The sequence below is a fragment of the Antrostomus carolinensis genome, unplaced genomic scaffold (genome assembly GCF_000700745.2).
Source record: "Antrostomus carolinensis isolate BGI_N321 unplaced genomic scaffold, ASM70074v2 scaffold939, whole genome shotgun sequence".
NCBI lineage: Eukaryota > Metazoa > Chordata > Aves > Caprimulgiformes > Caprimulgidae > Antrostomus > Antrostomus carolinensis.
This window is the reverse complement of record NW_010340395.1, coordinates 30188-42609: the sequence shown is the minus strand read 5'-3', so window position 1 is coordinate 42609 and position 12422 is coordinate 30188. Positions and strand designations below refer to the sequence as shown.

The following is a 12422-nucleotide window of genomic DNA, read 5'->3' as shown; positions in this document are numbered from 1 at the left end:
ATTCCTATTTTCATAAAAGCCTGAGAGGTATGGGACAGCTTCAGAGACTTTAATGGCAATTCTTGTCTTTCAGGCATCGGATCTCAAAATCAAAGTTCAGGTAAGTAAAACTGACTTATTTTTCCTCCTTTCCACTGGTTTTGTTGCTTACTTTGTGAAATGGTTTACTTCTGGATCTGTGGGGAACAGCGGTGATTCTAAGAGATACTGCTAAACTTGTCAGATTTTAGTTAGTCTTCTACCAAAAATCAAGATCTTTTTTTAGCTTCATACTGAAATAAGGCACAGGGACTACTGAGAGTATTTCACTCAGAAATACCTGTCTGATTGCTATCTATGTATCTCAAGCCATAAAATGTAAAAGTAGAAGAAAAAAAAGTTCAACCACATAATTGTACTGCATCCATCACCAACAACCCTGTCAGCTCAAGGTTTCCTTCCCTGCACTTTGTTGCAGTTCTCTGCTTTGCTTTGCTTGATTGTAAATCTTTCAGCTGATGAGGTTTGCATCTTATTTGTGAAATGCTCCTTTTCACTATGGGGCATGTGGAGTTTTTCTGGTGGTATTTGTTTTTCTGTTGACTAAAAGCTTTGAAAAATGTGAAGCGGTCCCAAGGCTGTCATCTGTGGGTTTCTATTGGAAAGGCTGACTGAATTCATGGAACTTAGTTGTTGAGGTCCCAGTCCTTTTCTACCTCTTCAGTAGGAGCCCAGCTGCCTCTATAAGTCTGAACTCAAAGTCAATTTTATAATAAACTGAATTAATTTTCAGAATAACTGGAACACGTGAGCAACTCTGTCTTTCAGCTTACCTAAATAATGAACAGTAATGTCAATTCAGGAATGCATATACGTGTCTACAACTGCCTATATGCATCCCTGTACAGAGTTGCATACACAGTCATGCTCCTACAATCTGTGGATTTAATTGTCTGTAGTTGTAAGCACAAAAAAACCCCACTTTTGTATCATCACATGGTCACGAGCATGCACGTTTGTGCACAAGTACACACAAAAGCGTGTGGGATTGTTAATGACTTAACAAGTGTTCTGCCCATTTTGGAAGTTGAGAAGATCATTTCTTGTTCCAGATCCACTGCAAAATATACAACCCTTAGTAAATGTTTGTGCTAGCTAGACTAGGTGCCTTTATAAATTGCATAGCTAAACCAGCCTGGATTTGATTACCTGTTAAAATGTTGTTGTAAAGTTCTTGGCCACTGTGCAATGTTCATGTTGCCTGGCTTTAGTTTATATAGGTGCTGAGACCTGACCTCAAGCATGGCCATAGTTTATCACTGGAAATAACATATAAGAGAAGACTAGCCAAGAAAAGTTCTTTCTTCCTGTAATGTTGTGTATGTGTGTGTGTCTCTTTAGAGACATGCACACACACATATATGTATATGATATCTATATAAAACTATTAGATTTATTATACAGTGGCAAGTGTTGCCTGGAAACTGGTTGCTATGCAAGTTAAATTCTGAAGAGTAGGAGGTGTGTAATTAGCTTTAAATATCTTCTGTGGTTAGTAATTACCCTCAGAAATCCGTGACACAAGGGGATGTGCTCATGGAAGACAAACTTTAAAAGGTCTGTTGATTAGCAAATGGTATCCTTAGTTCCAGGCATGAAGGTGCAACGCTGAGATCCCCCAAATTTTGTTTTTCTGTTCAAAGTTAGCCTTCATATTAGGCTTATTGCTAAACATTGTTGAATGTTGGAAATGTTCTGTGGATTTTATTCGACCTCACCTCTCCAAGGACTTAATCCAAAGGTCCATGAAATATAGCAGGTATCTATTCATTGACTATCCTGAGGCTGAGCAAGGTCCCATTGCAGACCACAAACATTAAATACAAAAAGTACAGTTGGTTTGTTTTTTTGTTTTTTTGTGGGAACTGGGATAAAAAACCTCTCAGGGTAGCTATGATGGATGTCTTAATCAGATTAAGACATTGCTTGAAGAGGTTTATTCACCCCTAAATATTGCAAATTGGCTAGGACTAGCTTTATTTCTATAGCTAAAGGAAGGATGATCACAACTGTTGACTCAGATGAGAATGAGAGAACATTTCTTGGGGTGAACTTTAAAGTTATTCTCTACCACTCTTGAACAATAGATCAAGACTAGAGTCTCTCTTGACAGAGATTTGCAATAGCCTACGGATCTCTATCTGCAAAGAACTTTTCCTTTTCCAATTTTTCAAGTCGCTACTGGCGCCGATGGAATCGATTCTGCAGAAGAAAATGCCGTGCCGCTGTCAAGTCCAATGTTTTCTACTGGTTGGTGATCTTCCTTGTGTTTCTCAACACCCTTACTATTGCCTCTGAACACTACAACCAGCCAGACTGGCTGACGGAGGTCCAAGGTGAGGAGAGGCTGATGGTTCTGTTTGTGATGGTCAGTGTCAAGAAAGGGGGCTGAGGGAAGAGCTGATGCATTAGGCCACACAATGTAAAAGGAGCAAATACAGCTGCAAATAGTCCTCTGTCTGTGGAGGATCTTAAATAATACAACAAAATATCTGCCTACAATGGGAGAAGTTTCAGGGAAAAACCTAAGTTCTTAATTTCCAGCCAAAGCAGTGTTCTGCTAGGTGTAGGTTAAATGAGGAGCTTATGCTAAATATATATTTGCAGCAGCTGGATTTCCAATTTATGGACAGCTACTGGGAGCCACAGGTTCTCCACCATTTTCCCTGAAATGGAATTTATGATAAATTTGAGTTAGCAGGGAGGTGAGGAAAGAAGAGTGATTTGTAAAGTTCTGTCTGCAGAACAGTTGAATCCTCACTGGAGGTGAGAGCAGCTGAAAGGCTTAATTAAGCAACAGTAGGTAGCACAGCAGCTCTTCTATTCCCACTCTCATCTGCAGATGACAAGTGTGTTGGGAGGTTGTGCACAGGAAGGCGTGTCCTTGCCATGGAGGTTGTCTGGTTGTGTAATACATCGCAGCTGTCTGTGCAATACATAAGAATCTTTGTAAAACATATCTGTGAATGAGATGCCCACACTTTGGAAGTCCATTCTTTGACCCAAGCTTATATGAAGTTAACTTCTCAGACTGATCCCAGAAAGGGTTTCTTAGAGGCAAGAGCCAATGTTTAGCTGTGGTGATCTTTTGACTAAGTGTAATTAATCTGTTTCTGTTTGTTTTTCATGAGACACTGCCAATAAGGTGCTGCTAGCTCTTTTCACGGCAGAGATGCTGCTGAAGATGTACAGCCTTGGTCTCCAGGCTTATTTTGTGTCCCTCTTCAACCGCTTTGACTGTTTCATTGTGTGTGGAGGAATCCTGGAAACGATTCTGGTTGAGACAAAGATCATGTCACCGCTGGGCATTTCAGTGTTGAGATGTGTTCGACTCCTAAGAATATTTAAAATCACAAGGTACTTTTGTCTTTCTTTGGGAATGAAGGAGGGTTGCTGCTCAATGCACAACATATATCGGTACAAGTCACTTACATCCCTGGTTTTTTCACTTTTCCTACCACTAATTGTGTAGTGAGAGCACTAGGTTGACAGTCCTCACCTTCTGAAGTTTGGGGCAGGATGAGGAGGGCTGTACAGACTGGATATCCCTGATTTGAGTGGTAAGGATTGGTGAGGAGTCAGGCTTAGGGGGTTGGAGACACTTGATACCGTGTCGATTGTTAAAATGAAATCTGGAAGGATAACATGAGCTGAGCTTGGACTCTCATGGTTCCCTGCAAAACACGAAGTGAAAACTGCAGCTAGCCTTTTGACCTTTTCTGTTGCTTTATGGTGACAAGAGAGGGGCCTGAAAGACTGCTTTGAGCCAAAACAACATTTGACTGAGGACCCATGCCAGCTTCAGTAGACACATCAGTGGCCTGAGTGGGAGATAGTGTCAACACCAGCAGCTATAGGCAAAGAATGTTGCCAGCCTTTCTCCTTCAGAGTCCAGCATCAAGCAGCAGCTTTACGAAGAAGCCAGACTTTTCCAAACTCCAGTCTCCCCTCTTTTTCTTTTTCTTTCTTTCTGCTCTCCCTCTGCACAAAGACACAGTGGTGTCTATTAAACCAACTTGGTTTGGCAGTTTTTCAGCTTGAGGGGAGGTTGTAGGAGAGATCAGCTCCCAATTTACCCAGATGGGAGCTCTTGGAACAAATCTATCCAAGTGCTCACCCAAAGCAGCACAGGGCCTGTCTTTTCCCATGTGGGCACCACCTTATAAAAGGCTTGACTGAGGTGGTGAAAGAGCACGTTTTCTGCAAGCTCAGCTATGAAAATGTCCCGAGAATTGCTATAAACTCCCCCAAAGGAAATTTCTGAACAAATTTGAGATAAAAAACACAGCGTGTGAGAAAAACGAGTAAAACTGGAAGACAGTCAAGATGGCAGAGCCTGTGAGGCAGAAAAACAACAGACTTGGACTTGTGCACCATGCAAGATTTACCCTTAAAGCTTCCGAGCCTTAACTCTCTGGCAGGGTGAATGGTGTTCAGGGGCAGATGACTGAGAACAAAAATCAGTTTCCAACCTCAGAAAGAGAGGCCAAAGCAAGCCTACAACTACTAAAAAAGAAAAAAAGGTGATCTGGTTAGACTTGTGATCATAGAAGAGAGCAAAATGTTCCAACTAACAAGAGTTTCCAGCAAGAAAGGCATCTTTGCCCTTTCAGAAAAAGTGGGGGTCTCTAGTCTGGTGCCTGTTTTTCCTGGATCTTTGAGTCTGAAAGCTATCATCACTGAGTCCCAGGCCTGGTTTGTGAGGAAACCAGTAGCTGTTTCAGGCACTGAGTAATCAGATACACCCAGGGCAACATACCAATAGCTATAAAAGCATGAATTTCAGCATAGTATCCTGGAGAGGTCATTGTTTTTTCAAGACATTTCTCCACTCCTACACAAAATATATAATCTGGCTAAGACAATTCTCTAATAGAAAGGCAAATGCTGAGAGAATGTCATTAATACTTTAGGAAGCTTGAGCTATTGGAGTATTCAAATATTCCTAAAGCTTCTGGCAGAGATGTAATGTTGGAACCAACCAGCAGTTAGACTCGTTATATTTACCTTCATTTTGCAGCAGAACTAAAATACAATTTGCATGGAAGCAAATGTTACCTGGAATATGTCTCCTGCAATTTGTACAGGGGTCTATGTGTAAAGCACAGAACTGAGGAGTAACTCGTAATGAATAATGTATTAATTGGATTTCGCCTTCTTTCCAGTTCCTAAAATATTGGCAAGTAGGTTGCAGTAGTCTCAGATTTATCTGTGGGTTTTTTTAATTATTCATAATTTTCTTCATTATTTTTCCCCTCCGTGGGTGAAGTTCACCCTCATGTGGAAGGCCCTAGCACAAGCCTCCAAAGAGGTATTTTAGGCCTGATCATGTCTTACTGCTGGAGGAAATATTCTGGCATTAAAGCAAAACTTTTACTTCTGATGTTCTCCAGTGAAATACAAATTTTTCTGTTTACACTCAGCTCTAAATACGATGATGATTTATTGATTGTGTTATTAATACTGGTGGCATACACCACCTGAGTGCAATGACCATCGAGAAGGATACAATCCTGGAAAGCTGGGAAGGGTAGGAGGGATGATAGTGTGATGTTTTATGTAAAATATATATTAATGAGCAGTGACATGGGGACATACAGTGGAGATGGAAACAGTGATCATCAAGGAAATAAAAGGCACAAACCAGGAAAATTACTCTGGTGAGAGTATATCAGGAGGTAGCATAATTTTTATATATTTGTATGGATTTGCCATGCTAAACGTCAAGTACAAACAAATTCTGGGTGCATCAGGATGATACACTTATAGGCAAAACACAAATACAGCTCCCTAATATAATAGAAGCAAATAAAGGCACCATCTGATAAACAAATGCACCGTTTTAGAAACCACATTTAGAATTTCAAGAGTAAACACATTTCTTCCCAAAATTATAAATACTCTTCAGAATCATTTAGTCTTGTACATTAGACAAACAGACAATATAATCTGTTTGTTTTATTCTCCCTAATTTTTACAGAGCTGTACGGAAAATCTTCCTTTGCTATGGGAAGACAAATTAATTTCTATTTATAAATAGTCATTTATTGCTTTATAAATCCCTATATTTAGTCCTTTATACTTAAAAAATAAATCCATTTCTTTACAACAGCATATTGTTGTAAATAAATTTTATGTTTTGTACCTACACCCTGCCACTGGATATGTCACTGTTAACTGCAGGGAGGAGACAAGGCACCTTCTTTTTGTACCTGCTTTCAAAATGGTTTTATATGGGATGAACAGCGTGGGAAGCTTTCCCACAATGAGATTGCCAGCTGTTGCTACTGTTTTAAGCTCTGCATCTGTGATTGCCAGGATCATAAAGACACAGTGGAAGGCAATGGAGAGGAGAAGGAAGAGAATAAAAGAAAACATTCAGTTCTAATCCAGCTGTGGAGTTTATTTTTGTGTGAGATGTTGAACAAACTGTGTAGGTTGTCTGCATCACGCCTCCGTTTTGGAACAGGGACCGTAATCATGTCCTACTCACTGGGGTTTTGAGATGCCTCATTCACTGGCCGCCTCAAGGGTCTGAGATCTGCAAGTGGGAGATGTTAAGAAACACATTGATGTCCCTATAAGTCTGAGGAAGCAGCAGTGCTTTCTCTTGTACCTCCCATTGTATGCTGCCTGGTCCAAAAGCTCTGGTTCCACCCAGCAGTGCCATGAGATTTATTGTAACTGGTTTTCCTTTGTAGTATATTAACCAAAGAGGACGAAGTAGTGAGAGACTTTTTCTTTGTCTGAGCTTCATCCATTCCTGACTTAAAAGCCTTGTGTTTCATTGAGTAACCCCAGTTCTCACTTTGAGGGGGTGTTTGTGTTATTTCTGCAACCGCCTAATGTGGCAGATGGTCACCTCAGTTCAGACTTCTAGGACACTAAGAGAAGACTCTTTTGGGGAGGGACATTTTACAAGGGCAGGTAGTGATAGGATGAGGGGTAATGGCTTGAAACTGGCAGAGGGGAGATGGAGATGAGATGTGAGGAAGAAATTCTTTGGTGTGAGGGTGGTCAGACACTGGCCCAGGTTGGCCAGAGAAGCTGTGGCTGCTCCTCCCTGGAAGTGTTTGTGGCCAGGTTGGATGAGGCTTTGAGCAACCTGGTCTAGTGGAAGGTGTCCCTGCTGCTGGCAGGGGGGTTGGAACTGGATGAGCTTTAAGGTCCCTTCCAACCCAAACCATGGTTCTATGATAAGACAACAGTGATTTTCACAGTCAGGTCAAGCCTTCCTTATCCTCTCCTTTTTCCTTTTTAACTTCTCCCCCCACCTCCCATTGGTTTGTTCACTGTTCTAAGGATGCTGTATTTCTAGCTAGCACTCAGTGCACAGATAAAACAGCACTAATCTTATCACCAGGTCATCTCAGTTAATTGCTTGAAGTTTGATAGTTACATAAGAAACTGAATCTCAGGTATCGAGCCATTTGTAAGAAACGCAGAGCTGATAAAATTCTGTGCATTTGTGCTCTGAGGTAGCAAGACATTTAAGCTTTAAGTGAGTCACTGAGACTATTCAGATGGGTAATAGCTCTACTGTGTGTGTCTCCTAAGGGCACTGCTAGAAAGACCCAGAAAATGTGTGTCCTAGCCGACACTGGAGGGCTTGGAGGGATATTCTGGACCCCGTCAGTTTCTGGTTTAAAGTTGCTAAATCAGTTGAGTTTCATCAGAAATTATTTTTTCCCTTTTCCTCTCTCACTTTCCCTTCCTCTCAAAGTGTGCAAGCATGTGAGCTGTAAGCATAAACGCAAATAACAGTGAGCAGTTACGTGGCACACTCAGTGAGGACATTTGGTGGCACTGAGCCCACAGCTTCCATGCCCTTACCTTTGCTCTGTAGTGTTTCATTGCTCATCTCGTTAATTGCAGTTAAACTTTAAAGCATTCTAGTTTTCTCTGAAGTGCTGAAGCTGGGCTGGGGGGGAAAACATCACAGTTCTCTTTGAAGCTCAGCACTTGGAGATGAACCAGTTGCTGAACTTCAGAGGACATGGTGGTGTCCCTCTACAGATTGATAACCTTCATAAAGTGATGGGGCTGCTCAAACGTGCCTGTCTTCCATGGGACAAGGAAAGTTGTCTTTTTACACTGATATTTTAAAAATACATAATTTAACTGGGATTTTAAGAACCCTTGTCTCTAATGACTACAATACCTTCACAACAGATTTGTATGTTTAAGAATCAGCCTTCCTCAGAGGAGCAAGAGCACTAGACATGTCTGCCATCCTTCCCAAGTGGTACATTTGTCTCTGAAGAAAATAAGTCTAGAAATTCAGAGTGCCCTAAGAAAGAAAAGTTCACTGTTATGGGCTTTGGGAGAAGGGAGTGGAAGACTGGCCACCGTGGAATCTCAAAGCATGGTGGTAGGCCACAAGAGATGGTGCTAGAAGGCTTAGAGATTACAGGCAAACATTACTGGCTTTCTGACCAGTGAAAGGTGTTGAAGCTTGCTAGTAATGTCTTTTCAAAATGAGATGTTTGGAAGATGATGGGTAAGCTTCAGCCCAGTCTCAAAGCTCTGTCTGGCTCAAAACTGAGTAAAAGAGAAGTAATCATGACCAACTAAGCAGTAGAGTAGGAGTCATTGAGTAGATGCGAGACCAAAGTGGAAGTTGGTTCATGGGTGGTGTGGTGGATTCTTTAGAAAAATACCTCCTTTTCCTAACACATGGCTACTATGCAGGCTGGCAAAGAATGCAAGCAAATTGATGTGGAGTCTCTTTTAGGGTCCAGATGATAAGAGAAGCATTAGTGGACTTATAGGACCTTTAATATTTTTCTCATTCCTCTCAATGCCAGAAAGTTTAGCAATCTCTATCTGCCCAAGCACATACTCAAACACACCAGATTTTGGACAAGTTTGTATTTGCATCCAAACTGTTTCCCCATCTGCTCTTGTTAGTTATCACAGGCCATTCTCTGGAGTGAGGTATTCTGGCTGCCATAACATCTGTGAGTGTTGTAATGAGGTTGGTTAGAATGTAACTCACTGAAGCAGCAAGAACTAATCACCGTATATTGATATAAGATTTGCAGAGCCTTAGATGGAGAGCGCTGCAATAATCTTCTGGGTGTGCATATGGGGTGGGGAGTGGAGGGAATTGTGAATGTACACGTGTGGTAGTAAAATTGCTCATTAGCTGCAGTAGGTCTCATTATCTTAGGGAAGCACATCAATGATTCAGTGCTTAACAGGGTGTTTGGAAATGCCTGCTTATACGCAGGAGGCAGACTGAACCAATATCCTCTGCAGTCCATGAGCACCTGTCTTGGATTGAAGGAATTTTAACTGCCTCTATTTTCTCTGCCAGGTACTGGAACTCCCTGAGTAACCTTGTGGCTTCACTCCTGAACTCAGTCCGCTCCATTGCCTCCCTGTTGCTGCTTCTCTTCCTCTTCATTATCATCTTCTCACTCCTGGGGATGCAGCTTTTTGGGGGCAAGTTTAACTTTGATGAGATGCAGACCAGGAGGAGTACATTTGACAACTTCCCCCAGTCCCTCCTCACTGTGTTTCAGGTAAGGGCAAGAGTGGTCTCCATGGGGCCAACACATTGTGTTTGAGAAAGGTCCTGCACCCTTCCCCTGCAGCCTGACAGTCTCTGAGACTGGACATGAGGCTAACAGCTCCAGGAGCAGGGTGCCACACTGTGCTGCCAGCTCTCCCGAAGTGGTTGAACCAAAGCTAAAGCCCCTCTGTGTAACAAGGCCACCAAGTCTTAGTAGGGTAGGACAAGAGAATGGCCATTGCCATGTCCCAGGGCAGCACCTGCATGCCACAGCCCAGCTCTGCAACTGTCCTCCCCCCTCCCACAGTACTGGGGAACAACTATCTGCTCACAACAACAGAGAAGTAATCAAATGACCTTTAAGCTGACTGCAGTTTTGGGAGTGATCAGCATCAGGATCATGATTTCACAGGGGTGGGGTGTGGGGGGCTGTCTTGGGTGCTACAGGTTGGGCAGCCTGGCTGAAACAACAGGCATATGGAAAGGAAATGCCTGCGAGAAGTGGGGAGACTTGAACAGAGTTGTCTAGGAGAGCCATTTGGTTTCAGCCACCATCTTCAAGGGAACATCTCTTTTTCTTTTCTTTTTTTTGGTACTTGGAGCACATGCCTTCATTGCATTCTCTCTATTTTGAGTATTTTTTTTATTATGGTCTAGATGGACACAGCCAGAGTCTCTAACTACCCTGGGGGAAGGTGTGTTCTCTAGGATAGTAGCTATTTTTGTGTTGTTAGGGTTCTCAAGTTCTCTGTGTGGTCTAACACTGTATCCCTTATTGGTGGGAATGTGTCATTTAGATCCTGACTGGGGAGGACTGGAATTCGGTGATGTATGATGGGATCATGGCTTATGGCGGCCCCTCTTTTCCAGGAATGTTGGTCTGTATTTACTTCATCATCCTCTTCATCTGTGGAAACTGTATCCTTTGATGCTACACTTTTCTCCAAGTGGGGCTGAATTTAAAGCCACCCTTTATTATGTCAGAAAATAATGGGTTTCATACTTTACATTTTTACCTTTTCCCTGGGTCTGAATTTCTTTAGGTTTTGCACTGCCAAAAGTTAAACAAGTTTGTTTAATTTTAGCTAGGGCTAAGACTTCAGGTATATAAACAGTTGTAAGGGCCAGTTATGTGCCAGTTCCACGTGATAGCTTTTATTTAGTATCTTTACATGTTTAGTGTTTTTATTTTTCAATCCCCTTCATTCTCTCACCGGTTTTTCTTTCCTACCTATTCCAGAAGCTGATCTCTGTGTGTACCTACTGTACTCACTGCATATTTTTGCTTTAATTGCCTTTTCAGTAATATATTCCATGTGCTTTCACCCAAGCCTTATGTGGAATAAAAATATGTATAATCTACAATATGCTATATACAAATGCTGAAATAGAAGTAACATATGTTTAACGTAATTGATTTATGGGAGATCATATATTAATTCATGTATAAACTAAGAGGAACTGTGTTCCGTTTCAGTCTGTGTGTTCTTCAAACAGAAAATCCTGTGCTCTGTTGTCTTCCAGCCTGTGCTGGTGTTCAAGTTCCTTCCGTTCTTTCTGGCTTCAAGGTGAAGTGAGGGCACTGCACATATCCCAGGAGATATAAAGCACATTGCATGATGAGGCTGTGAGTGTCTTTTCACAGGAATTTGCATATAACATAGAGCTGTAGTTCTGTTCTGTATCTCCGTTTGCTCCAAATTTGTTCATGTTTAATTTCTGCTTCCCTAATAAATGGCCCTCCTGTGTCAGAGGTGACATTTCTTTTTTATACTGATTCTTCTCTAAAGCCACCTTGTAGTCTCAGCCCAGCTCTTCTGGCCTTTCCTCATAATTCAGATCTCTCAAACCCTGTTATTTGACATTTCAGTTGACCTGCATGCCTTCTCTTCAAAGTGAGATGGTGCAATTCCACTTATCTGAAGGTCAAGGGAGGCAGTCTGCCTGAAAGCTTAAAAAAAGCTGCAATTTGGATCTCCTTGTGAACTGCAGAGGAAAATATGAGCCAGGTCTACATGCTGGCTGACTTTGGAGCCGTTAGACCTTGGAGCACAGGGAGTAGGGTGGCTTTATTTCCAAACTAAGCCTTGAACTGGGGTTCACTTAAAAGTTATACCCACTCTAAATAAATTTATAAAAGAAGCTGATGTTCAGATTTGTAACATGAAGATTTGAACAATGACTGGCAAGGCAAGAAAAGAGTTGTGATTCCTTGACTTTCAGCTATGTGGCCATGACTGGCCATGCATGGACTCTGCTAGGAGATGGCAGAGTTGTCAGTTCAACCCTTCAATGCCCAGACTAAATTAATTTCTTTTTTAGTTGCCTCAGAAATGTTAATGAGAGTGCTGTGCTTACTGTCCATAAAATCTGCTCATGCCTGTGAGACTTAACTATAATGAGGTTGTTCAACAAAAATACATAGGCAGAAACTGGAAAGCCCAGGTACCCTATGGTGTGAGGCTCTTGAATATGAGTGCTTGCATAAAAGTGACCAAAGCCATCAAAGATGCAAAGCATTCAGTGCTCCACTTATCTTCCCTGTGATTTATTACACAAAGACAGAGACTCTTTGAGGAAATCAGAAACTAAAATATAAATCTGGGCTTAGTTGGTTTATATCAGTCATTCTGTTGTGGAATTTTGGAAAACCCATACAGTATGTGAGCCGTTTGGATGGAAGGTGTAAGTTTGTGTGTGCTGGATATGTACATCCTGAACATTTGTGTGAAATGGAAGTTTGGAAAATCCAGGAGATCTGGTGACAAGTTGCTAAAAATTGTCAATTGAGAAAGCTTTGGTATAATGTTGTTCTGCATTTTTCAAAGCCCGTTTTCTTTAAGTAGCACACAAACAGATATCCTGC

General features: G+C 41.7%; 1 protein-coding gene across 1 annotated transcript in view; it reads left to right on the top strand.

The window, feature by feature from the left end:
• Nucleotides 1–12422, top strand: part of LOC104531274 (voltage-dependent L-type calcium channel subunit alpha-1C) — a gene marked incomplete at its 3' end in the record, with an annotated part of 53512 nt that overhangs the window by 11235 nt on the left and 29855 nt on the right. Inside the window, exons 3-9 of the mRNA XM_010176119.1 lie at nt 74–100; nt 2215–2375; nt 3171–3396; nt 9359–9566; nt 10354–10474; nt 12313–12317; nt 12414–12422. The exon at nt 12414–12422 is cut by the window's right edge and continues 101 nt beyond it. Of these exons, the coding sequence (XP_010174421.1) occupies nt 74–100; nt 2215–2375; nt 3171–3396; nt 9359–9566; nt 10354–10474; nt 12313–12317; nt 12414–12422 (757 nt within the window). The remainder of the gene's footprint in view (nt 1–73; nt 101–2214; nt 2376–3170; nt 3397–9358; nt 9567–10353; nt 10475–12312; nt 12318–12413) is intronic.